The following is a 27,704-nucleotide window of genomic DNA, read 5'->3' as shown; positions in this document are numbered from 1 at the left end:
ACTATGTTCATGATCTCCATTGACAACGAGGCTTCTGAAGATCAGGCACCTTCTTGTTCGCTTATTACAGATGAGAGTCTTTTGATGTTAATCCATGTTGAGTGGCTCTCACTATCAGTCTCTACTGCTCCTTTTATTTGGGCTTTTGTTTACCAGTTTGTTGACAATGGTTACAAACTCGTTTACCTTAACAACCAAACAGCCAACTATCAACAGTTCCCATTGTTACCAAGGCATTCGTTTGAGAAACATCTTCAGACAAACATGATCTTTGTTAAAAACTAGTCTGATTGCTATTCTATCACAGTCTTTTAGAAAAATTGTATATATTATATCAAACGCAACACATTGTGCCCTTGATTTTTCTCTCAGACTTCACACAAAAAATCTCTTCATTACTAACAACTCATTCTACACAATAATTTCCTTGAATGCAACCCTCTCCCATATTTCTGTCACTGAGAAGGTGTTTCAGTCTTTGGCTAAAAGTTCATTAGAAAGTCCTTTCTAAAGTTATTTAGAAACAAGTCCAGGCTTGTAATACAGTACAGGCCTTGCTCCCTACAGCTCTTGTGGTCTTCCATCATTCTGTCCATCATGTAAACACTTTCCTTTGGTCTTCCTATGGATCAAATCGGAGACAGCCTGTGGAGTGGAAAACAAAGCGGATTATCTGTTTCTTCTAATAATACATAAACAGTAGATCCTGGCCCTTCAGCTACAATCTCTCCTCTAACTGGCTTCTTGCCTGGATATCTGGCCAACACTTTGCCACCTGCCTGTGTCCACTTCTGACCCTCACAAAGAACATCAATAGGGAGGAGAGGAAATATACTGATATTTCCCAGAAGATCACTGGTGTTTATTTTGGAAGGTTTGATGTTATGTAACCTCACTTTCCACTCTTTCTGAGAAGTATCCACTAACCAGTCACACTCCTAGCCACTGTCTTTAAGCTCATCTGCCAAAGAAAATATAACTTCAAACCATCCTGCCAGATTCCCTCTCATTCCGAGATAGGCTTCTGCTTCAGATACGTCATTCTTGGTTTCTATGTCATGGGAAGCAGTAACACGGTATCTGTTAAGCCCTGCTCTTTCAGGAACCTTAAATAAATATTGATCTCTGCACTCCAGCTGTGGAATCTGTGCCCCGGCCCCTACCATCCTCTCATATGGTGCTCTTTTGGCTATTGGCCTACAAAATAACATCATAAATGCCTGTGTGAGGACCTGATCCCACCCCCTTAGAGTATGTGTGGGTGTAAGTTTGCGTATCTGGTCCTTCAATATCCTATTGTATCTTTCAATCAAACCAGCTGCCTGTGGATGGAATGGCATGTGGCACAACCAGTACACTCCTGAATCTTTGGCCCACTGCTGTACTGTTGATCCGGTGAAGTGTGAGCCATTATCATTTTGGACTTGTTTGGGACAACCATAAGCAACGACAAGTTTCTGGAGCAGTTGAAGCGTTGCGGCTTGATCTGCATGTTTGCAAGGATGAACAAGCAAAAGTCCTGAAAAGGTGTCCACTGCAGTACAACAATATCTCAGTTCCGCTGTTGGGAACTATGAAGTCAATCTGCTAGATCTCTGCAGGCTTCTCTCCTCTCTTAATTGACCCAGTGGGGTATTTTTGCAATGGCCATTGTCACACTTCTCCACATCTATCACAGTCTTTATCATGTCCATGGATATAGGCAATCCTCTCTGCTGTGCCCATTCATGTGTTGCTTTCTGCCCCAAATGTCGATTGCTTGTGGGTCCAGTTGGCCAAGTTCATCAAGACAGGATCAATTGGCACAACTGCATTCACTTTGGCAATTTCATCTGCAACTCTGTTATAGTTCTCAAAGTCTGGGACTAGGGACACATGTGCATCAACATGCCCCACTTTTATGGTGCAGGAGTGAGCTTCCTTCCAGATGTAGTCCCAGACTTCCTTGCCTCCCCATACCACCTTTCCATGAATCATCCACTCATTGGACTTCCACATGGGCATCCAAGTGTTCAGTCCTTTAAAAACCACCCAGCTGTCAGTGTAGATAGTGACATGGGAAGAAGGATCCTCCTGAAGAGTCATCGCTACAGCTTTCAACTCTGCATACTGACTGGACCCTCCAATTCCAGTCTCCTGCAGAACTTTTGTATGTACTCAGGTTGTAGGCTGCTGCTGTCCATTTACACCCAGATGAGGTGACTATGGCTGAACCATCAGTGAACCCTGCTGACTCCTTCATGTCTTCTGACAGAGACTCAAAGGGTGGAGCCTCTTGAATGGGAGATGACTGCAGCACAGGGATTTCTTATTCTGGCTGGGTGCTGGTAAAGGTAACAAGCCCGGCCAACTGTTTTGAAATGTGTCTGACATCCCCAGCTGTAATACCCCCTCTTTCTTGAAGGTACCACTTCCATTTCATCAGTGTCTGGTTCTGAGCTACAGCTGCCCTCGTGGTCAGTCCATTATCTCTCACCCATCCTGCTATTGGAAATGCAGTATGGATGGTGATTGTGTCCTTTCCTGTAATGGTCTCTACATGTTGAAGTGCTGTGTAGGCCCCAAACAGGTACTTCTCTAGGGGCGTGTATCTCTTCTGTGCCCCTGTCAGTTATTTGGACCAAAATCCAATTGGTATTGCTCTCAGTCCTTTCTTTTCATTTGGCTGCCACAGACTCCAAGATATGGTACCATTCTGCTCCACTACATCCAGCTGAAATGGTACATCTTGTCTCATGGGTCCTAATCCCTGATGCTGCAAAATGGCTTCTTTAGCAGCAAGGAATGCGGTCCGCTGTTCTGAACCCAATGAGAACTTAGTCTTTTTCCTGGTAACATTGTATATAGTCCTCAGAATCAGTCCAAGATGTGGGATAAACGATCTCTAGATTCCCACAACTCCAATGAACTTCTGTGCCTCCTATTTGGTAGTAGAGGGCGACAGGGCCTGGATAGTTTGCACAACTGTCTCTGGAATTTTCCTCTGTGGCACAGTCCACATCATTCCTAGGAATTTCGCCTCTGTGGTGGGTCCTTGGACTTTGTCTCTGTTGATACACCCTCTGTTCTCCAAGTGCTGTATCAACAGGTGCAGTGCTTCAGTTACATCTTTTGTCACAGAGATCATGATGTCATCAATGTAGTGAAACATAGCGACTTTCAAATTCAGGGTACTTAAATCTCGGTCTATCATGAAATTCTCCTGACTCTTTAGCAATTTTCTCAACAAGTGATATCATATCAGGTACAGCTGACTTCAATGGAAGAGCCACTTTGTTTAGATCTCTGTCATCCACAGTAATTCTATATGTCCCATCAGGTTTCTTTATTGGGAACACCGGAGACAAGAAAGGACTTACAGCAGGTCTAAGGATCCCTATTCTTAACAGTTCTTGAATAGTCTCCCCAATTTCTTTGTGGGATCCAGGAATTCTGTACTGCTTGAGATAGACTGACTTCTCTGGTGGAGGAATGTAGACAGAGGTCCATTTCGCATGACCTCTGACCACAGCCTTCACCGCCCTAAGCAGATACGCTTTATCAGGATAACCGAATGTGAATGTACCCCATTCAGTCTGAATAGACTGACCTTGAAGTACATCCATCCCAAGAATATTTTCGGGTAACTCTGATACCAAAACATTTGTCCAAAATCCTGGTCCCTTGCCAATAGCCAATTTCACCCGTGTCCTAACTGCTGGTGTGGTTTGCCATCCCAAACCTTCTACAGAAATCAATTCTCCTTTGTGATGGGAAGGATTTCCCTGCAAAAGTATAACTTCAGGAACAGGTGCATATGGGCTGGGCGTCGGTCTCCTGCTGTCACTGCCCTCACTGATGTTACAGGAGACCCACCTTCCCTTCATAAAGGACAAGGAACCTCTCAATCCCCTTTTCTGAGTCTCTTTAACTCCTCCCCAGGATAAAGGTTTTTGGGTTTTGGTTCATGTGCATTGTTGGGAACTGGTTTGGGGCTAACAGGAGGGGTCTGTTCTGTTTTCTGTAAATCTAGGCTGATCTCACTAGGAGTAGTGTTTCTAACCCTGACAGTTTTCCCAATGTTTACACCTCTTCAACATTTCTGCAGTAGAAATCCCATCTATCTCATCTTTAGGTACTCCTGCCTTTAATAGGTCCACTCACATTTCTTTCCTAGAAATAACTAGCCTGGTTTTCTCTTCAGCTCCTGTCTTCTCTACCCCATTCCCTTTCTTCTCTGTTCTTTTTTGCTTTTATTCTTCCTGTCTGGCCCTGACCTTATCTACTGCCCTGACAGGTTTTGTTTTAGTCTCCTCTAGCTCCCCAACTAGCTTAAGAGGGTAGTGGCTTCATGAATCTTGCTGTTTAATCCCAGGCCTCCCAGCAAGGACAATAAAGGAGCCCTGAGATGAAATGGCGCAGACTTCATCAGCTTAGAGTGCAGAGCAGACGTAAAGGGTTCCATATCTGGACCCATCCATTCTGGAAACGTATTTAATCCGGTTATACAACCCATCTCACATAACCTGGAAATAAACCTCTCCTATTGATCTCCAGGAGTAGGTATTTTCCAGGTCAGTGGGACTAGCGTATACTCGGACTATTCCATCTTTCATGAGGTCTAACAGTGAAAAATTCACACTAAACTCTCGGGCTTTTCGCATTGCCGGACGCAATTGTGGATCATGAGTCAACACTCCCATAGCTTCCTTACCTGACATAACAACACTGTCCGCCACTTCATCCCACAAGCGTAGGAGCCAACTCAATATGGGTTCCCCGGACCTTTGTTTATATTGTTTTGCCAGCATGTGGAGTTCAGTTTGTGTAAACTCCCATACTTCTTCAAATTCAACATCTCTGGGGTTGCAATAATGCACTTTCCCATCTGCATATCCTCTCTATCATGTTGCCTTTTCCTATGCTTAGTAATGAGAGGTCTGGCACACTTTTTCTTTCCCACTGGATAATCATCATCAGAAACATCAAACTTTCCTCATCCTCATTATCATTTGAGCACATCCTCACAATCCCAGTTGTGGGATGTGACAATGGCACGTACCCTGGCTTTGCTAACAGGTTTACGGCCCTTCCTTTTCCTTAAGGCATTAATTGATTTGGTCATGAGGGCTGCACATCTCTCTTGCAAATCATCAGCCCGGCTAGCAGTTGGATGAACACACTCTGAAGCAACTGCTAGCTGGTCTTTTATTAACCTTAACTTCTGCCTCTGCTTTCTCCCTTCTCTGTGATTCATCATAAATAGCATGAAGGAAGTATTATTTTATTTTATTTCAGGTACTTATATAGCGCCGTCAATTTATGCAGCGCTTTACATATATATTATACATTCACATCAGTCCCTATACACTCAAGGAGCTTACAATCTAAGGTCCCTAACTCACATTCATACCTATACCAACCCACTGTGGACACTGTCCTCTTCTCGCTTTACTTAAATCCAACCCTTAAGGCTAAAATCTACAAAATAATCTGAGACTTTATCACCCAAAGTCTTATTCAAGGGAGAAGCATACTTTACAAATTCTTTAGCAAGACGCTCCCACTCATTGTCTCTGACCCAGATAGGTAAGCTGCACACTTCCTTCTGGCCACCAGAACCCTCTGCGGCCCTGCTTTTCCTAAATGGCTTACGCAGCATTTTTACCTAGCACAAGCAAATAAACAGCCTATGGTCTGTAACAGTAGAAATACACTTAAAAGTTACTTAGCTCCAGTTACTGTGTTTGTGATCTCCATTGACAACGAGGCTTCTGGAGATAAGGCACCTTCTTGTTTGCTTATTACAGATGAGAGTCTTTTGGTGTTAATCCATGTTGAGTGGCTCTCACTATCAGTTTCTACTGCTCCTTTTATTTGGGCTTTTGTTAACCAGTTCATTGACAATGGTTACAAACTCGTTTACCTTAAGAACCAAACTGCCAATTATCAACAGTTCCCATTGTTACCAAGGCATTCGTTTGAGAAACATCCTCAGACAAACCTGATCTTTGTTAAAAACTAGTCTGATTGCTATTCTATCACAGTCTTATAGAAAAATCGTATATATTTTATATTAACCACTTCCGGACTGCCATACACCGATATACGTCCTTACTTTGAGGAGGAATATCGTTGTTATGTCAGCAGCTAGCTGCCATAACCCCGGTATCCTTGTGTTCAGCCGGTTGTCCGCTACAAGATAAAAGTGGTCTTTGCAGCGGATTCGCAGCGAGATCACTTTTATTGGCAGCGGGAGAGGAGCCCCCCTCCCGCCGCGCTCTGGTGCCGTTTGCAGCGGTGGAGGCGATCGGGTACTCTCTGTGGCTGGGCATGGAGATGAGTGAGGGGAAGATGCCCCCTACCCGTCTTCATGACATTGCAGGGCAGAAGCAACGTCAAAACGTCACTTCCGCCCATAGTTCTTAAAGGGCCATTTTTTTAAATAATTTTTTTTAATGACAATTTTTTTTTTTAATTGCATTTTAGTGAAAGTATGAGATCTGAGGTCTTTTTGACCCCAGATCTCATATTTAAGATGTCCTGTCATGCTTTTTTCAATTACAGGGGATGTTTACATTCCTTGTAATAGAAATAAAAGTGACACAATTTTTTTTTTTTAAAAGTGTAAAAATAAAAAATAAAAAAAAATAAAAGGTAAAATAAATTAAAAAAAAAAATGTTCTTAAACGCTCTTAAGATCTCCTCTGTAACTCAAAACATGCAACCTATAGAATTTTTTAAACGTCACCTATGGAGATTTTTAAGGGTAAAAGTTTGTCCCCATTCCAAGAGCGGGCGCAATTTTGAAGCGCGACATGCTGGGTATCAATTTACTTGGCGTAACATTATCTTTCACACTATAAAAAAAAAATTGGGCTAACTTTACTGGTGTCTTATTTTTTAATTTAAAAAAATGTATTTATTCCAAAAAAAGTGCACTTGTAAGACCGCTGCGCAAATACGGTGTGACAGAAAGTGTTGCAAGACCGCCATTTTATTCTCTAGGGTGTTAGAAAAAAATGTATAATGTTTGGGGGTTCTAAGTAATTTTCTAGCAAAAAAAAAAATGTTTTTAACTTGTAAACAACACATCTAAAAAAAGAGACTTGGTCCTTAAGTGGTTAAATGCAATACACACATGAAAAGATATAATTAAATATTTACAAAAATGTGAGGGGTGACATACTGAAGCAGAGCATGATCCTCTCCCTGCAAGGACTGGGCCGCAGGGCAGTATTCCAACATGATAACAACCCCAAACACAATTCCAAGATGACCACTGCCTTGCTAAAGAACCTGAGGGTAAAAGTGATGGACTGGCCAAGCATGTCTCCAGGCCTAAACCCTATTGAGCATCTGTGGGGCATCCTCAAATGGAAGGTGGAGGAGCGCAAGGTCTCTAACATCCACCAGCTCCATGATGTCTTCATGGAGGAGTGGAAGAGGACTCCAGTGGCAATCTGTGAAGCTCTGGTGAACTTAAGAGAGTTAAGGCAGTGCTGTAAAATAATGGTGGCTACATAAAATATTGACACTTTGGTCCCAATTTAGACAATTTCACTTAGGCGTGTACTCACTTTTGTTGCCAGTGGTTTAGACATTATTGGCTGTGTGTTGAGTTATTTTGAGGGGACAGCAAATTTACACTGTTATACAAGTTGTACACTCACTACTTTGCATTGTAGCAAAGTGTCATTTCTTTAGTGCTGTCACATGAAAAGGTATAAAAAATATTTACAAAAATGTAAGGGGTGTACTCACTTTTGTGAGATACTGTATATATACAGTATATACAGTGGTTATAAAAAGTCTACACACCCCTGTTAAAATGTCAGGTTTCTGTGATGTAAAAAATGAGACAAAATAAATCATTTCAGAACTTTTTCCACTTTTAACGTGACCTATAAATTGTATGACTCAATTGAAAAACAAACTGAAATCTTTTAAGGGGGAAGTAAAAATAAAAAAACTAAAATAATGTGGTTGTTATAAGTGTCTTATAACTGGGGATGTAGCTGTGTTCAGAAATAAGCAATCATATTCAAACTCATGTTAAATAGGAGTTAGTACACACCTGCCATTGTCTAAAGTGCCTTAGATTAACCCCAAATAACGTTCAGCTGTTCTAGTAGGTCTTTCCTGACATTTTCTTAGTCGCATCCTACAGCAAAAGCCATGGTCTGCAGAGAGCTTCCAAAGCAGCAGAGGGATCTCATTGTTAAAAGGTATCAGTCAGGAGAAGGGTACAAAATAATTTCCAAGGCTCTAGATATACCATGGAACACAGTGAAGACAGTCATCATCAAGTGGAGAAAATATGACACAACAGTGACATTACCAAGAACTGAACATCCCTCCAAAATTGATGAAAAGACAAGAAGAAAACTGGTCAGGGAGGCTGCCAAGAGGCCTACAGCAACATTAAAGCAGCTGCAGGAAAATCTGGCAAGCACTGGCTGTGTTGTACATGTGACAACAATCTCTCGTAATCTTCATAGGTCTGGGCTATGGGGTAGAATGGCAAGAAGGAAGCATTTTCTTAAGAAAAACATCCAAGCCCAGCTAAATTTTGCAAAAACACATCTGTAGTCTCCCAAAATCATGTGGGGAAATGTGTTATGGTTTGATGAAACCAAGGTTGAACCTTTTGGCCATAATTCCAAAAGATATGCTTGGCACAAAAACAACATTGCACATCACCAAAAGAACACCATACCCACAGTGAAGCATGGTGGTGGCAGCATCATGCTTTGGGGCTGTTTTTCTTCAGCTGGCACAAAGACCTTAGTCAAGGTATAGGGGATTATGAACAGTTCCAAATATCAGTCAATATTGGCACAAAAACTTCAGGCTTCTGCTAGAAAGCTGAACATGAACAGGAACTTCAGCATGACATAGACCCGAAGCATACATCCAAATCAACAAAGGAATGGCTTCACCAGAAGAAGAGTAAAGTTTTGGAATGGCCCACCCAGAGCCCAGACCTGAATCCGATTGAAAATCTGTGGGGTGATCTTAAGAGGGCTGGGCACAGGAGATGCCCTCACAATCTGACAGATTTTGAGTGTTTTTGCAAAGAAGAGTGGGCAAATATTGCCAAGTCAAGATGTGCCATGCTGATAGACTCATACCCAAAGAGTCCATTAATAAAATCAAAAGATGCTTAAACAAAGTATTAGTTTAAGGGTGTGCACACTTATGCAACCATATTATTTTAGTTTTTAATTTTTACTTCTCTCCACCTAAAAGATTTCAGTTTGTTGTTCAACTGAGTTGTACCTGTTTATAGGTCACATTAAAGGTGGAAAAAGTTCTGAAATGATTTATCTTTGTCTCATTTTTTTACATCACAGAAACCGGACATTTTAACAGGGGTGTGTAAACTTTGTATATCCACTGTATATATTGTAATTTTTTTGCAATTTATTTTTCTAAAAAGAATTGTGGAAGTTCCCCATGGGGTTTTTTAAGCAGCAAGCGAAAAGTTTTTGTAAAAAAATGTTTTTATTAGAAAAATACTCCGAACATACTTTAAAGACTACAAAGATTTGTGTGATGTGACAAATTTTTAGCATAACCAGTATATGTACCCTATATACTTGACTATGTGTAACCGGAGCTCATATTTTAAATCTTTGTAGTCTTTAAAGTATGTTCGGAGTATTTTTCTAATAAAAACATTTTTTTACAAAAACTTTTCGCTTGCTGCTTAAAAACCCCATGGGGAACTTCCACAATTCTTTTTAGAAAAATATCATTTCGGGGTGTGCAGCCAGTTTGCCCCTGGTGTATGGTCAGGTCATGTTAGAGATTTTTTTGCAATTTAAAGCTGAAATTTACTGAAAAAAACATTTTCTTACCAGCAATAAACTATAATGCAATGTGTTCCATTATTGGAGGAGGTGGCCCCTTTCAATCTACCTCCTGTCCTCCAATAACGGAACACATTGCATTGTAGAACCTATAGTCCGAGCTCTTCGAATAAAGCACGGGGGCAAAAAGAGTGGGCATAGTCGGCACTTTTTTGCTGGTAATTAGTGTCCCTGGTGCATTATCACCTCGTTCATGTGAAATGTGAAGTCAAAAAATTAACGACAAAAATTAAATACCTATTAAAATAAGAAAATAAAATACAGGTATTGCCATGCTTCGCGCCATCGCCTTATATCAAATTAGGGAAACTGAGAGAAGGGATTCTCTAGGGATTATGCACACAGCTGCGTGATATGTAAGCAAGCAATACAATCTCCCGGCATTCCTGGCTGCAGACTGAAGCTTCTGGATTAGTCAGCGATGAGGTGCATTCATTTTCATTTTGGAAGGAGTGGGAAAGGATTAGAACTTCTGTCAGGATTTTAAATGCTGTCCTGTTCTGTCACCCGGACAAGAAATGATGGGGGCACAAATAGCAATGAGATCCTAAACACTTCTCGCACTATTAGAAAATGGGTTTTTAATGTTGCCTGTGCACCCATTGGGTGGATTTCCTCTAGCTTCCTGTTCTGTCTGATATATATCAAATAGAAAAGAAATTTTGTATGACTTCCTGTTCTGTCCAAGTAAGAATTAAAAATAGGTCTCCCAGGTTGGGACATACTGTGGACATAAAATCTTGGCAGAGGTTGAAAGAAGAAATTGTTTGAAGTTGGGCTTTTAATTAATTGTAAAGGTATTTTTTTAAATAACAAACATGTTTTACTTACCTGCTCTGTGTAAAGTTTTTGCACAGGGAAGCCCCGATCCTCCTCTTCTGGTGTCCCCCGCTGGTGCTCCTGGCTCCTCCCCCCTGTGAGTGCCCATATAGTAAGCAGCTTGCTATGGAAGCACTTGTGTGGGCTTGATCATGAGCCTCTCCATGTGTGTCCATATACACACAGTGCAGCTCAGCCCCATAGGACAGTCAGAGGAGAATGAAAACTCCTCCTACAAGCTTTAACCAGGCCGGACACAAAACTGCTATATACTGCTGATGAGAAAAGGTATTTAGCAGTTTATATTTATTAAAATAATTGCATTTCCATGATCTCTGTAGGGTGCAAGACTAGATATAGTGGATGCAGGGTCCTGGGTTTAGTAAAACTTTTCAGAGTTGGAATATAATAATAATGATAACTTAATTATAAACTTTAAACTATTCATAAACTTTAACCACTCAATACCAGGCACTTAGACACCTTCCTGCCCAAGCCAATTGTCAGCTAAAATAAAGTAAAGTAAAGTGAAGTAAAAATCACACTTTTTAATAAAATGGTAAAATGCTACAAACAGCACAAACATAATCAATACATAGCAGGGTTCGGTAACCAGAGTGGGTAGTCTGAACAAGCCAGTGAAACAGGAATCCAGAGATCAGCGTAGTAAACAGGATCAGGAACCAGAAGGAAAGTCAGCCAGTCAGAAGTCTTTAACAGGAAAACACAGCAGAGAGTATATGTTGACCAGGTGAAGGCACAGGAGATCTGATCCAGGCAGTTTAAATAGCCAGCAGGGCTAGCTGACGAGCAGGAAATGAAGACCAGGTGATTCACTGTGGAATGAAGAGTACTGGCAATTAACTGACAGCTGAGCACAGAGCTGAAAATACAGCAAACATGAAGATATACGTGAACCATAAACCCTAACTAGCAACTAACAAAAAACTAAACAGTGTAGAACCCTTGTCTTAAACTGGGGCTACCAGTAAATTTAGCTGTGCTAGGTGGTAACTAGCCTGGCTGATTTTCAGTCCTTGTGATCATTTGGGTTTACTCCTAAGCCTGGTTTATCTGTGGTTCCTCCCTTTTGTCAGTAGGTGGCACTGTTACCTTTGGCATTAGTATGATGAGCTACAGTGAAGCTAGGTTATGACTATGCATACTTTTTTCGGCCAATCAGTAGGAGTTTCATGGTCGCTAAGCATGCTGGGAAATGGTATAATTATTTGGGGAAATCAAGTGATCAGGGTCCTCCCACCCAGTCTTCGGTCTGGGGTGAATGTCTTAGGAACAACTGTTACTAGTTAGGCCTGAGGCCTAGCCATGTGCTTGAGGCTCTGCAAGGAAGAGCCTGCTCACTACCTGGAGGCATGAAGGAAAGGATGGAAACCTAAGATGAAGTACCAGAGGTTACTCTGCCATGTACCGGGGAACCATGGAGAGCCTGGGAAAGTGTCAAGATGGAATCATCCACAGAATTCCTGCCTTCCTTTTTGTGAGTTCTTTTTCAGTTGCTATAGGAAACAGCTGTTGCTACAAAAGTACAGATTGCTGGCTTTATTTGACTAAGGGTGTCCTGTGCCCTACCTCTCTCTCCCTGAATTGTTTGTTTTCGTGAGCAATATTCTCACCTTTGTTCAGCATAAAAGTGACTTTTCTGTAACTGTCTACCTTGTACACCACCCACCATGCCTGTTAACCTGCACCCTGAGGTGAAATATCAGCCCTCCCTGTCTCTGGGGGTCGCCACCACGCCTCTGGAGGTTAGGGGGGTACTACAACTGAAATACAATATATACAGACAAAATGGAAGCAAAAATCGGGGTAAACTGGAGGTGCGAGGAACAGTCAGGAAAGAGGAACCATGGTTGGACTGGACTGGGATCAGGAACAAGGGGAGCAGATATGATGCAGCAGGGTACAGGATGCAGAGCAGGAACAAGATCAGGTGGGAATTAGACTCAGGAAAACTTAGCAAGCATGAATCTGGCTATCAGGCAAAACACTGAAGCAAGAGGGTTTAGTAGAGCAGGGAGCAAATACCCTCTCCACAGCCAACATTAGGTGAAGACTGATTACTGGGATCAGCTGGCTGCTGGGAGACACCAGAGTGTACACCGGAACTGCAACCTCCTGCTCTGGGAACTACAGTGCTACCAGCAGGTGATCCAGGTTCTGACACCCGGGCAGCAGCAAAAAAGAAAAAGAGTAAACAGTTACTACACATAAACACACCTCCTTTCACAGTGCACACCAGCAGCTACAGTATAACCCAGCCACAGGTGTGAATGAGCCTTGGAAGAGAAACTGGAGAATGTGTACTGGAGTAGGGATACAGACGAAAGACCAATGTGCGTATACCGGAGGAAGGATCTCACTGGTGAAAGAACAATCTGTGTGCTGGAGGTGGGATCTGACTGGACAAAGACTAATCTGTGTACTGGAGGTGGAATCTGACTGGAGAAGAACCAGTGTATGTGCGGAAGGTGTTATGTCATTTGAGAAGGACTAGAAAGAGGCAAATTTGCACAGTGCCAAAGTAAAAGTAGAACTTAGAAATTATGATATATATCAGATAAGACAGAAGAAGAATGACTTTAGTGACTGAACGCGTATATAGTGCAAATGTCAGCAGTTTGTATATACCCTTAGTAAGGTCTGCTGTGCATTGCCCCAGGGTAGGATTGCCACCTGTCGGGGATTCATCTGAGCAGTCCGGTTTTTAAATCATTTGTCCTGTTTTCAGTCTACCTGAAACCCAGACACATTATTCAGACCAGACTGTGGCTCCCTGTGTAACTGAGATAGTCACACACAAATCTATTGCCATAGATTGTTAATGCAATTTGGCCAAACCCACTGTTTGTGGCAACATGCACCGCATTACTACTCTCCTTGGGGCACACAAAGGTGTCCCAGGTCCTTTACAATCCTATACTGTATACTACAAAAAAAAATGCCATACGCCGCTAAAGTGTTCAGGTTTGGGTTGAAAAAAAGGTGGCAACTCTACCCTAGGGTCACCAGTCAGTCATAATGACATTTCGGCAGCTGTCATATGGAATCTGATATGTGGTTGTAGTGCAACATAACTGAGAAATTAGGCTAGACTCTCTCTCACATGTCCCAGGGCAGAAGTCAAGTATTTATGTAATACAAACATTTTTGGTTTGAAAGGTTAAAAAAAACCCTCAGAAACACCAGGATTAGGTGGAAATTAGTCTTCTAGTTCTAAAACACAGGAAATGTTTATAGGTAACAAAGATTCTGAAATAATTTAGCAGTATGTGCATGAGTATTTAATTCTGAGCAAATTTATGAGACTTTCGCCTGTTCCATTATTTCAATGATACCTTGCAAAGTAATTGAGGTTGCAGACAAAATGAACTTGGCAGTTTCTTGGACTAGGAATACTAGTGTTAAGTCTGAGGAACTGGGGCACTAAAGACCAATATGAACACTACAGGTACCTTCCTGTCTCCATTCTCTATTAGTGGAGTTGTCCTTCCAGTGATACTCAGTTAAAGAAATCGACAAAAGACAGATTTTCTAAGCGCCTGATGCTAGTACAAAAATTATGTAAGAAAACCCTGGTGCCACGTTTATGAGATCTACCTTGTCAACCTTCTGCTGCTTTCACCCCTTTTTCCCTGTTGAGGTATATAAGAAGTGGAGGGCAGTTACCTTTAGTGGGTAGAAGACAAAAAGTAGATGTCTATTTTTTTTTAATTGAATAGATTCTTGTAACATCATAATAATGGTAAATCCTTGAGACAAACATAAGCTAAACACGATTCACTACTCTATATATTCAGTATTTTGAAGTATTATTATGGTTGCTCTTTTAGTTTAACGCCTTTCACAAAACAATGTTGACAGCAAAATATTGACTGTTAACAATGTCCAATGTATTTTCGAATATTAAAATAAATAAAGTTTGGCCCTTCACACAGGAGCTCACCTCCATCACACAAGGAAAATAGGGAAAGAAAAGACCCTTAAAGAGGAAGTAAACCCTCTTTGTTTCCCTGCAAAGGAAAAGCATAATGGGCTACTATGCATCGCATAGTAGCCCATTATGTGTCACTTACCTGACACAGGAGCTGCGATATCACCGCTGTCCCCTCTGCTATGGAGCGTCCATCTTCTTTCCGGGTATTGTGGCTCCGGCGCTGTGATTGGCCTGAGCCGCGATGACGTCACTCCCGCGCATGCGCATGGGAGCCGCCACTAACGGCATAACGCCGTTCGCAGTGGCATGCTCAGTGCGCCTGCACGCTACTGTCTACGGCACCTGTGTTTTTACAAATATCTCCTAAACCGTCTAGGTTTAGGAGATATTTCTTGGACCTACAGGTAAGCCTTAATCTAGGCTTACCTGTAGGTCAAAGTGGTCTGTAAGGGTTTAAAACCACTTTAAAGCAACCTGTAGTGGGCATAACCCAGCAGTGGATGTCAGAATTAACCTCCTTCTGGGCCATTGAAAGGATTTACTTGATCACCCAATTCCTTCTGGTGAAAAGGAGAGGTGTGGGCAGGGTCATCTGCGCCCATGCACGTGGGGGTACCTTTGGCACAGAGCATGCTCATCAATGCCCAGGATCAGGTAGGGGCTGCGGTCATGTGAAGAATCTAACATGATGTAGATCCATCTCACGCCACCCGACATGCCGAAAAAAGAAAAACCGCTACAGCTCTGCCTCCATGGAAGTCTCCTGCCGAGTGACGCTTCTTCTCGATGACAGCTGTTATATAGCTGAGGGCGGGGCCACTTGGTGATGTAAACAGGCGACCCCAGCTTCCTCTGACGTCACATCGCGTCGGGGGGGTGGGGTCACCCGTTTATGTCACCGGGTGGCCCCGCCCTCAGCTATATAACAGCTGTCATCGAGAAGAAGCATCACTCGGCGGGAGCCTCCCATGGAGGCGGAGCTGTTGCTGCTTTTTTTTCTTTTTTCGGCTCACCAGGCGGCATGAGATAGATCTACATCGCGGGACATTTTTTTTTTTTTTAATAAAGGACTTGTCCCAAAGTGTCTCCTGTCTTTTTTACTATTTTTGACACTTTTTTTGTGAAATGGCAGGGCTACAATGTACCCGTTACCAATACACATGGGGGGCCGGGATCTGGGGGTCCCCTTGTTAAAGGGGGCTTCCAGATTCCGATAAGCCCCCCGCCTGCAGACCCCCACAACCACCAGGCAAGGGTTGTGGGGATGAGGCCCTTGTCCCCAACAACATGGGGACAAGGTGCTTTGGGGGGCTACTCGAAAGCACCCTCCCCATGTTGAGGGCATGTGGCCTGGTACGGTTCGGGAGGGGGGTGCTCTCTCGTCCCACCCCTTTTCCTGCGGCCTGCCAGGTTGCGTGCTCGTATAAGGGTCTCGTATGGATTTTGGGGGGACCCCTACGCCTTTTTTTTTTTTTTAAATTGGGTCAGGGTTCCCCTTAATATCAATACCATATAGATTTTGGGGGGACCTCCACACAATTTTTTTTTTCATTTTTGGTTTGGGGGTTCCCCTTAATATTTATACCAGACTCAAAGGGCCTGGTAATGGACTAGGGGAGGAACCCATGCCATTTTTTTCAATGAGTTTTATCCATATTGCCGAGACCCGACAATTCATTACAGCCATGATCAGTTTTAAACTACTTTTTTTCCTTTAGAAATGTCATTTTGCTGTGGTACTGTTCTAAACACAGGAAAACTGTGCCACTTTACAGGCATACTATAGACACCCCCCAGGCACGATATTTAAAGGAATATTTCATTTTTATTATTTTGCTTTAAGCATTATTAAAATCACTGCTCCTGAAAAAACGGCCATTTTTAAAAACTTTTTTTTTTGCATTGATACATGTCCCCTGGAGCAGGTCCCTAAACACTTTTTATAACAATAACTTCCATATGAGCCTTTAAAATTAGCACTTTTGATTTTTCATGTTCGTGTCCCATAGACTTTAACGGTGTTTGTGTATTCATCCGAATACATCATATCTTCCGGGGGTGTTCAGGTCATCCTTATTAGGGATATGCCTTCACTGTGTGCAGCAAGAATGGACAGAGTTATAGTAAGCATATATATGGTGCAAAGGGAGCTGTCACATCTACCCCAACGAAGGTGGTCAGACACTATAGCTGGCTACTGTGTTCTTCATCTATAGCAGCCCCCTTTCCCATAAGGTGAGCAGGCATACTGGTACTCGGTTGCCCCAAGGACTTATACACAATGCTATAGTGGCTGGCTACCACGCCAGGGCAGGCGCGAACTGAGCAAAGCAAACAGATACTTGCGGTTAGCAGACAGATAGCGTGGTTCTATGACAGTCCAGGTAAAAGTCAGGCTGAGTTCAGGGAATAGTCCAAAATCCAGTCCAAAGTCATACACAGGGAAATCCAAACAAGCAAAGCAAGGCAGACAGGGAGCTTGATCAGGAATAACACATGTATCACTCTCTATCACAAGCATGCAAGTGAGGGTTTATTTAGCTGGCTTAAAACAGGTTTTAGTCTCCACCCAGAGACTGAGTACATCAATCAGCCTGCACATGGACAAAGACAGGGAGAATGCCATAGCCAAAACCCGGATGCTGGAATGAGGAGCAGGAGCACTAGACGCTCATCACAGGAGCCTAGGGTGGGGAGACAAGTAAGGGTGAAAAAGTCTCAGGAAAAGTCTGTAGGGAAACAATGGGGTCCATGGTATTATAATTAAAATCCAGTAATGCCACGTACACACGAGCGGACTTCTCGTCGAACTGAACTCTGACGGTCTTTCCGATGGAGTTCCGCTGAAATGGAATTGCCTACACATGATCACACCAAAGTTCGTTCATTTAGAATGCGATGATAAACGACGGGACTAGAAAAAGGAAGTTCAATAGCCAGTAGCCAATAGCTGCCCTTGCGTCGTTCTTGGTCTGTCGGAACAGCATACAGACGAGCGGTTTTCCCTCTAGGAACTGAGTCCGTCGGAAAGATTTGAAACATGTTCTAATTCTAGGTCTGTTTTCGAAAGAAAAGGTCCGATGAAGCCCACACATGATCAGAATGTCCGACGGAATGGTTCCGTCGAACCTTTTCTGCCGGAAAGTCCGGTCGTGTGTACGCGGCATAAGAGTCACTGGGGAGGCTGCAGCTGCCTTGGAGAGTTAAGGATAAGTACTCTGGATCTATAAAACAAAAGGAAGAAAAAAGCACTACGGCCTAAGTGTAGCCGTTTATTAAAACTGAGGTTAAAAGAGTAAAATGCACTCACATCGTGCAAGAGTTAAAAACATATGCTATCCTGTAGTCTTGACTGCAGAGCTGGGCAGGGTAGCAAGACAGCATCTGGAAGCCAATCACCGATCCTAGCAGAAACACCAGGAGAACACACTGGAAAGAGACTGAGCAGTGCTGGAGGCAACAGAGATGGAAAGAATTCTTGGGGAGATGGCCGCTAGCTGGAGACCTTGACCTGATTGGAGGTGTAGAGGGGACCAGCAGGACGATGTGTCTTACATGTTTCAGAGCAATATGGACCGCCCCTTTTTGGATGCAATATATTTTTGGATATCTTCGGTTTTTATGGGTGTATCTTTTGAAGTTTAAATAAAAGCTAAACTATTACATACTTTACAATTGATCTGTACCGTTTTCTTTTCCTGATGGCGATGCCGGGAGATGATGGATGGAATCCATCTTGAAACGCAGTTTACATCGCGATGATCTTTATGCGCTTTTGACCATTTATAATTTAATGATCCAGGTTACCTGGTAAGCAATCCTCTTTACTAGTGGTACACAGGGGTGGAAGCACTGGTTTATATTGGAGAGGATTTATTGACGCTTTGTTGACCATTTATAATTGAATGGTCCACGTTCTTTGGTAAGAGGCTCATTTTATCTGGGTGTTTGCTAGTGGAAACCCTGATCTACACTTGAATAATAGAAGAGTGGAAGCGCACTGCAATACGTTGAAGCAATTTGAAGCCAATATATGAACTGTTCACTAATATTGTGTGGATTTATGAATTAATTAATAAGAATATTTTTTATGTTATGAGTAATTTTTAAACGTGGTGCACCTGCACTTTAAGGCTTATAGTGTTTATTGTTTTTTATTGTCTTTTCTTGCACTTATGTCTGGTTAATATTTAAAAAAATAAATTAATTAAATTAAAAATAATTATATTATTAATAAAACATTTAAAAAAATCTCAATGTATTCAACTCCTTATGTCAAGGATCCTCCTGCCATATTAAAGAACACAGAGATATGAAAAGAGGATGGAAACAGATTTTGAGGGGTACCCCACAGCATTTTTTTTTCTGCAAGGGGTTCCTCTCAAAATCAATACTAGACCCTTATTCTACGTTAGATTCTTGCATGAAGGGGGACCCCACACTCCCCCCACCCCCTTTCACCTTTACCAGGAAAATAATCTAAACCAGTAAAACCAGGAAAAATAAATAACCCAGGGATTTATTTAAAAGCAAGCAGTTCAACCTCACTGTTATAAGGCCATATGGGACAAGTGTGTAAGCATACTGTTAAAGTCCATTTGCTTTCTATTTGTAACATTTGTGATATTTTTTTCTTCTCCTCTCCAGTCCTTTGATACTTTTTTCCATTGCCCAAAAATGTAGAGCCTTTGAGATTTCTCTTATGGAACTGGTTATAGTGAAATAAGAGAGTGATTTTTTTCCTGTTAATATATTATGAAAATGTTCCCTTTCCTTCATCCTTAATTCACATTTTGTCCTACCAATGTATTGTTTATTGCATGGACATTAAATTTTAAAAATTACTATTAGAAAAATTATATCCCAAAAATTCAGTTAAAGGTAGAGATGAGTAATATATGGATTTTGGAATTTTTTTAGTTTAAGAATGGGATTTGCTGAAATAGAAGGTATGTTCAGCTTCTGGTTCTAGACGTTCTGTTATAATAGGAGAAACTATAAAATTTTCTGGGTTTTAGACCTTTTTTAATGTAAGGATATCATATAGGGTACTATGAAAGTAAAAATGCATACATACGTTTTTCTATTGCATGCCAGCATCAAGTGTACTTATGCACATGAATTTAAAATAGACTTTTGGGAATATTAAAAAAATTAAAAAGGACTAGAACCATTTATTGTTCCGTTTATTATGACCTTTACAAACAGTGAAGTTGAGAAGTTCTACAGTACTACCCTTTATAGCAGGGGTGCCCCTGCAGGAGTGAGGGCCACTTTAGTGACTTGGTAATTAGTCACAGGCCACAATGAGCGGAGCGGGCAGATGACAGGTCCGTGTCTACTCTGCATATGCAGAGCAGACACGGGCACAGCCTGCTCTACTCTATGGGCCCTCCGATCCCCCCAGATCGGATTGGATTGGAGTTAGGCGGTTGTAAACGGACAAAAGTTTGTTTTACATCTGCCGTTCTATAAAGGTTAATGGAGGGTCTGATTAGGTCCACCTGAAGAACAGACAGGTGGACCCGATCAAACCAATCGTGTGAAAGGGGCCTAAGGCTGCTTTTACACTGATGCACTGTGGTTTACCTGCACCCCAACTGACCTTAATCTTCTCTTCTTCCTCAGGATTCCTGCAGGTATTGCTGGCTGCTGCTGTCCCCCAAGCGGGTATGGCTGGTGGCTGCTGCTGGCTGTTGTCCAGAGCTGGTACTGCTGGGGGGTACTGCTGGTGGGTCCTGCTGGCTGGTTCTGCTGGTGGGTCCAGATAAAAGTGTGTATAAGGGTGTTCTGAGTAACAGATATCAGTCTATGTAGAAATAGAAGAGGGTCTTCATGCACTTCCGGCAGCACTTGAAGAGAGAAGCAAACTCTGAAAGTAAAATGAAAAGAAAAAAAGGCTCCTCTAAGTGCAGAAGTAAAACTTTATATTTCCCAAAAGGGTTAAAAACACTTACAAAAGGGTGGATGGGTAGGAGCACATCATATTAGTAATATAGCAGGTGGTCCGGCGTTCTGGTAGTCTGAAGGAGTCTCAGAGATATCCAAAGGTGTAATTCTAAGGTAGCATATTCTGAAGTGGCCGGCAGATGGAGGGCACAACTCTCCTGGATACTAGGAAGACAGCTAGCCTGTCTGAGACAGCATGGAAGCCGAATCCAGGAAGTGACATCAGTGGGAAAGGACCAGCAACCAGCGTAGACAGCAAACCGGAAGTGATGTCTTCAACATGCAACACGTTTCGGAACAGCTAAATGGTTCCTTCTCCAAGCAATGACATTGCCAATGACACCTGCCTCCTATAGGTAATGTAATTATCCCCTAAGCATGCACAGGAGTGATGTCATCCCGGCTCCGGCCAGTCACAGAGCTGGAGTCCGGAAACAAGACAGGTGAAGATAGAAGCGGCCACAAGATCTGACATCTCGGCTTGTACTGCTGGTTGGTACTTCTGATGGGTACTGCTGGTGGGTACTGCTGGCTGGTTCCCCACCCACCATCCCCAAGCATCAGCGTGACAGGAGACAGAGCTAGAGGAAGCATGCGTCTGCAGTAGACAGCAGAGCCGGTGCTTCCTGTATCGCTCCTGTCACAGGCGGAGTACTTTTGGTATCACTCCGCCTGTGACAGGAGCCAACGCTATACAGGAAGCATCGGCTCTGCTTTCTCTAGCGCTGGCTCTGTTCTTCACACTGATGCTCGAAGATGGCGGGTCAGGAACCCGCAATCTGGGCTTGCAGACCCGCCATCCCAGAGCAGTAGGTAGCGGGACACATCAGAGGGTGCCATGTGGCCCTCAATGCGGCAAAGTCAGCCTATACCTATAGCAGAGAAATCGCTCAAAAGCATCATGTTTAATTGTATGGATGGTGTTCTTAGGGTCATCATCAGCATTTTTCTTCCTTTAAGCACAGCAAGTTGAGTTAATGCGAAAGAGCTCAATTTTGGTCTCATCTGACCACAGCACTTTCTCCCAATCCTTCTCTGAAATATTTAGATGTTCATTGACTGTATGACTGTACATGACTGTACATGTACCCTATTGAGGAGAAGATTTGCCGGGTTTGGAAAAATCCTGACTATGACACTAAGAACACCATCCTTACAGTCAAGCATGGAGGTGGAAACATTATGCTTTGGGACTGTTTCTCTGCTAAAGGTACAGACTGACTTTGCCGCATTAAGGGGCCAATAGATGGGACCATGTATTGTAAAATCTTGGATGGAGACCTTCTTCCTCCTCAGCCAGCCACTGAAGATGGGTTATGGATGGGTCTTTCAGCATGACAATGACCCAAAACATACCGCCAAGGCAACAAAGGAATGGCTCAAGAAGAAGCACATTAAGGTCATGGAGTGGCCTAGCCAGTCTTCAGACCTTTATCCTATAGAAAATTTATTGAAGGAGCTGAAAGTTTGATTTGCCAAGCAACAGCCAGAAAACCTAAAAGTGGAAGTTAACTTCCATGCATAACTTTTACCTATAGGTAAGCCTATAATAAAGCTTACCTATAGGTAATGTAATTATCCCCTGAGCATGCACTGGAGTGACATTATCGCGGCTCCGGCAAGTCACAGAGCTGGAGTCCAGAAGCAAGACGGGTGAAGATAGAATCGGCCACAAGATCTGACATCTCGGAGCAGGAGGGCTTTCGTTTTAAGGTAAGTTTATGCCTTTAACTTGCAGGGGGGAAAAAAAAAAAAGTCCAGCGGTTTACAAGGATTTAGGGTAGATCTATAAAAAAAAAAAAAAAGTGGACAAAAATTCCTCTGGTCACTAACTACTAGCCGGAGTCCGGAAGCAAGAGGGGTGAAGATAGAATCGGCCACAAGATCTGACATCTCGGGGCAGGAGGGCTTTCGTTTTAGGGTAAGTTTATGCCTTTAACTTGCAGGGGGTAAAAAAAAAGTCCAGCGGTTTACAGGGATTTAGGGTAGATCTATAAAATAAAAAAAGTGGACAAAAATTCCTCTGGTCACTAACTACTAGCTTGGGGATCAAATACTTATTTTACGCACTGAACTGCAACTCCATTTATACTAATAACATTCGTATCGTGTTTTTTCTGGATTTCTTGTTGATATCCTATCTCTAAAGTGAACAAACTACAGGGGATCAAATAATTATTTTCCCCAATGTGTGTATATATATATATATATATATATATATATATATATATATATATATATATATATTTATATTTATATATTCCCTATTTATCGGCGTATAACATGCAGGGGCATACAACACGCACATTCATTTTAAGAGGGAAGTTTCAGGAAAAAAGCCTTAAATTTTAAATAAGGAACTTTGAAGCAAAATAAGGGTCAGTGCCCATCTGCAGCCTCACCAGTGCAGCCTGATCAATGCCCATCTGCAGCCTCACAAGTGCCATCAATGCAGCAGCCTCGCCATTGCCATCAATGCAGCAGCCTCGCCATTGCCATCAATGCAGCAGCCTCCCATTGCCATCAATGCAGCAGCCTCCCATTGCCATCAATGCAGCAGCCTCAACATTGCCATCAATGCAGCAGCCTCACCATTGCCATCAGTGCAACAGCCTCACCATTGCCATCAATGCAACAGCCTCACCTTTGCCTTCAATGCAGCAGCCTCACCATTGCCATCAGTGCAGTCTGATTGATGCCCATCTGCAGCCTAGAGGGGACAGGGAGGGGGGCGGGACAAGCGCCGACAGAATACATACAGTGAGAATCTCCTATGATAGACAGAACAGTGGTCCAATGGTGGCCCAGGAGATGGGACTTCCTATTACAGAGGCCGCCAAGTAAACAGGAGATTCTCACTGTATGTAATTTGACGGCGCTCATCCCGCCCCCTCCCTGTTCCTTCCGAGGCAGCTAAAATTGAAGTTTTGGCGTAGAACATGCACGCGCTAAATATATAAATATATATATATATATATATATATATATATATATATATACCCATATTACTGTGCAAAAATGTTAGGCAGGTGTGAAAAAAGACTGTAAAAGCATAATGCATTCATAAGTAGAAGTGGTAATAGTATATTTTTTCAATTAACAAAATGGAAAATAAATGAACATAAGAGAAATCCAAATCAAATTAATATTTGGTGTGACCACCATTTGCCTTCAAAATAGCATCAATTCTTCTAGGTACACTTGCTCACAGTTTTTGAAGGAACTTGGCAGGTAGGTTGTTTCAAACATCTTGGAGAACTAACTACAGATCTTCTGAGGATGTAGGCTGACTCATATCCTTCTGTCTTTTCATGTAATCCCAGACACACTTGATGATGGTGAGATCAGGGCTCTGTGGATGCCAAACCATCACTTCCAGGACTCCTTGAATTTCTTTAAATTGAAGATAGTTCCTAATGATAATTATTAGAATAATGATTGGCTGTATTTTTGGGGTCATTGTCCTGCTGCAGAATAAACTTGGGGCCAATCACATGGCTCCCTGATGGTATGGCGTGATGGATAAGTATCTGCCTGTATTTTTCAGCATTGAAATCACCATTAATCGTGCAATGTTGAGGACTGTAGACACAGTGGTTGGTCAAGGAAACTTAAAGGAGAAGTACAGCCAAAGTTTGTTTTGCTGTATTTCTCCTGTAGATCACAGGAGTGCAGATCGTTCTGCACTTCTGTGACCCGTTTTCAGAAGACAGTGGGCTGAAGCCTGCTATCGGTTGACATCACAGAGCCCATCCAGGCTCAGGAAAGATCGCAACCATATAGACAGGACTGACACCTGGCTCAGCCTCTCAGCTAAGAGCCTGAGCAGGCCACTCTCGGCGCCCCCATAGCCAAACATTCCAGTGAGAGTTGGGGGAGGGGGGGGCAAAGCAGAGAGGTGGTGACTGACTCGGTTCTCAGCCCTAGAGCCAGCAAAAGACAGATGCAGCATCAGACTAATGCTGCATCCACCTAGGTATGATTAAAAAAAAATCATACTTCTCTTTTAATGTAGCATTAAAACCAACCTTCTTGATCCCCTTCAATCTGGATTTCACCCTCAACACTCAGAAACTGCTTTTTTAAAACTCACAAATGACCTACTAACTGCAAAAACCAATGGACACTATTCTGTACTCCTACTTCTGGATCTTTCAGCTGGCTTCGACACGGTTGACCACCCCCTCCTCCTCAAAAAACTTTACTCCCTCTGTCTCCATGTCTGTGCTCTTCAGTGGCTCTCATCCTACCTATCCCAACGTACCTTCAGTGTCACTTACAATTCTACTTCCTCCACTCCTCTTCCCTTCTCTGTCGGGGTCCCCCAAGGTTCTGTTCTTGGACCTCTTTTATTTTCAATCTACACCTCTTCCCTGGGACAGCTGATAGCCTCTCACGGCTTTCAATATCATTTCTACGCTGACGACACACAAATCTATCTCTCCACCCCTCAACTCACCCCATCAGTCTCCTCACGCATCACTAACTTACTAACCGACATATCTGTATGGATGTCACACCACTTCCTCAAACTCAACTTGTCCAAAACTAAGCTTATAATATTTCCTCCCCCACATGCCTCTTCCCCTGAGTTGTTTGTCAAGAGCAATGGCAAAACCATCCACCCCTCCCCACATGTCAGGGTGCTAGGTGTTATCCTGGATTCTGAACTCTCCTTTCGGCCCCACATCCAATCACTTTCCAAAGCTTGCCGCCTCAACCTCCGCAACATCTCTAAACTACGTCCCTTTCTAACTAGTGAAACCACAAAGCTCCTGATTCACTCCCTGGTTATCTCTTGCCTCGACTACTGCAACTCCCTCCTCATTGGCTTACCTTTAAATAGACTATCCCCCTTCAGTCCATCATGAATGCTGCTGTCAGACTCATCCACCTTACAAACCGCTCAGTGTCTGCTACCCCTCTCTGCCAATCCCTCCATTGGCTACCACTCACCCAACAAATTAAATTCAAAATACTAACAATTAGTTACAAAGCCATCCACAACTCTGCCCCCAGCTACATCACTAACCTAGTCTTAAAATACCAACCTAATCGCCCTCTCCGTTCCTCCCAAGACCTTCTGCTCTCTAGCTCCCTCATCACCTCCTCCCATATCCACCTCCAGGACTTCTCCGGAGCCTCGCCCATCCTTTGGAATTCCCTACCCCAATCCCTCAGACTGTCTCCAAATTTATCCACCTTTAGGCGATCCCTGAAAACTTTCCTCTTCTTTTCCTCTCCATTAGCTCATCCCCCACAGCTATTAGCCTTTTGTATAACTTGACCCTCCCTCCTAGATTGTAAGCTCAGAACTGGCAGAAACCAGTGGGATCATCATCCAGGTACACCCATCTACTGTCTGGAGAAGTCTGCCCAGAAGTGGTCTTCATGGAAGAATTGCAGGCAAAAAGCCATACCTCTGACTTGGAAACAAGCGACTCAACTATGCACGAAAACATAGGAACTGGGGTGCAGAAAAATGTCAGACTGTAGGGCTGGAGAGCGGCGGGACAGTAATTAGTGTCTGCAGATAACAGAAAAGCATGGTGGAGGTTCCTTGCACCTTTGGGCAGCATTTCTGCAAATGGAGTTGGAGATTTGATCAGGATCAATGGTGTCCTCAATGCTGAGAAATACTGACAGATATTTCTCCATCATGCCATACCATCAGGGAGGTGTGTGATTGGCCCCAAATGTATTCTGCAGCAGGACAATGACTCCAAACACACAGCCAATGTCATTAAGAACTATCTTCAGCGTAAAGAAGAACAAGGAGTCCTGGAAGTGATGGTTTGGCCCCCACAGAGCCCTGATCTCAACATCATCAAATTTGTCTGGGATTACATGAAGAGACAGAAGGATTTGAGGCAGCCTACATCCACAGAAGATCTGTGGTTAGTTCTCCAAGATGTTTGGAACAACCTACCTGCTGTTCCATCAAAAGCAGTGTGCAAGTGTACCTAGAAAAATTGATACTGTTTTGAAGGCAAAGGGTGGTCATTTCACAGCTGCCTAAAACTTTTGCACAGTACTGTATATAATATACAGTATATATAATCTGTTTTATCTATTGTGTATATTGAACATTTTCATTTTCCTCTGTTGGAAAATGTATATATAGCTTGAAATATTTTCATGATTGATATATATATATATATATATATATATATATATATATATATATATATATATATATATGTAATTTTATTTATTGTTTAATCTTTTTTTCCTTCATTGGAAAGCTCTCATATACAATGATAGATTTTCTTTTTTTTTCTATTTTCTTTTATACACATATTTTCCTTTGTGTTGACCATTGTCTATTGACCATGTCCTGTATTGGAAAGCTCCTCTATAGATTGCGAGATTTTCTTTTTTTTTTTATACCTTTATTAGACATTTCCTTTTTTTTGCATATATTTTCTCTCCTCATCTATTGTTTTCTTTGAACATTTCCCTTTTTTTTCCTCCATTGGAAAGCTCCGTTCCTTTAATTGAGCAGCGAATTAGCTCACTTTGATCCCGAGCCGCTGTTTGCTTTGATTTGCCGAGCGAGCATATGGCTGGCACGGTGCGAGTCTCCGGCCGTCCAGTAGGTGTCAGCAGTCCACGAGAAGAGCCGGGCTTGTGGCTCGCATCCTGCGCTCTCTGTCTCCCTGTGCTCCTGTCCCGGAGGACTCCCAGCACACCATTGCACTGCCTGCCTAGGCTGCAGACGGATGATGCCAGGCAGAGGAAAGAGCACTCAGGGCTAATGAGCTGTGTGTTTGGACTCGCTCCCCCCTCTGTCTGTACAGTCCACACCCCCAAGTAGCGGTGATAGTGCTGGGGAAGGTGACAGGCGGCTGGTGCCTCTAGGCGTGTGCTGTGAGCATTGCTGACTACCTACCTCTTCTCTCCATCCCTTTTGTGTGACCTTTGCAGTGCTGTCAGTGTGTGGGTAGGTGGTCATGGCTCGGATGGACGCTCCAGGGACTTGCTGCTTGTAAAGAGAAGGATACAAGCCTGGGACTACTGATCAGAGCTGTCATAGAGCTCACACCGGCTGCCAAGGGCTCATTCACTTCTCCTCCTAGACAACAAGAGCAACATGAGCACCAGCTGTAAGTACCACACCGGCACTA

The 27,704-nt window shown here is 42.9% G+C and overlaps 1 protein-coding gene and 1 long non-coding RNA gene across 2 annotated transcripts in view; one reads left to right on the top strand and one right to left on the bottom strand.

The window, feature by feature from the left end:
- Positions 1 to 307: 307 nt before the first annotated feature.
- On the bottom strand, positions 308 to 27,704 carry LOC141132309 (uncharacterized). Its single transcript, XR_012242881.1, has 3 exons — positions 27,470 to 27,704; positions 20,234 to 20,500; positions 308 to 645 (listed from the first exon to the last, which is right to left on the bottom strand). It is a non-coding gene; the product is annotated as an uncharacterized lncRNA (long non-coding RNA).
- The window catches only part of ABLIM3 (actin binding LIM protein family member 3), a 427,044-nt gene continuing 426,444 nt past the window's right edge, over positions 27,105 to 27,704 (top strand). Inside the window, exon 1 of the mRNA XM_073620583.1 lies at positions 27,105 to 27,683. Within this exon, the coding sequence (XP_073476684.1) occupies positions 27,671 to 27,683 (13 nt within the window). The 5' untranslated portion in view covers positions 27,105 to 27,670. The remainder of the gene's footprint in view (positions 27,684 to 27,704) is intronic.

Source organism: Aquarana catesbeiana, linkage group LG03 (genome assembly GCF_042186555.1).
Source record: "Aquarana catesbeiana isolate 2022-GZ linkage group LG03, ASM4218655v1, whole genome shotgun sequence".
Taxonomy (NCBI): domain Eukaryota; kingdom Metazoa; phylum Chordata; class Amphibia; order Anura; family Ranidae; genus Aquarana; species Aquarana catesbeiana.
The sequence above is the reverse complement of the archived record's forward strand: the minus strand, read 5'-3'. Positions and strand labels throughout refer to the sequence as shown.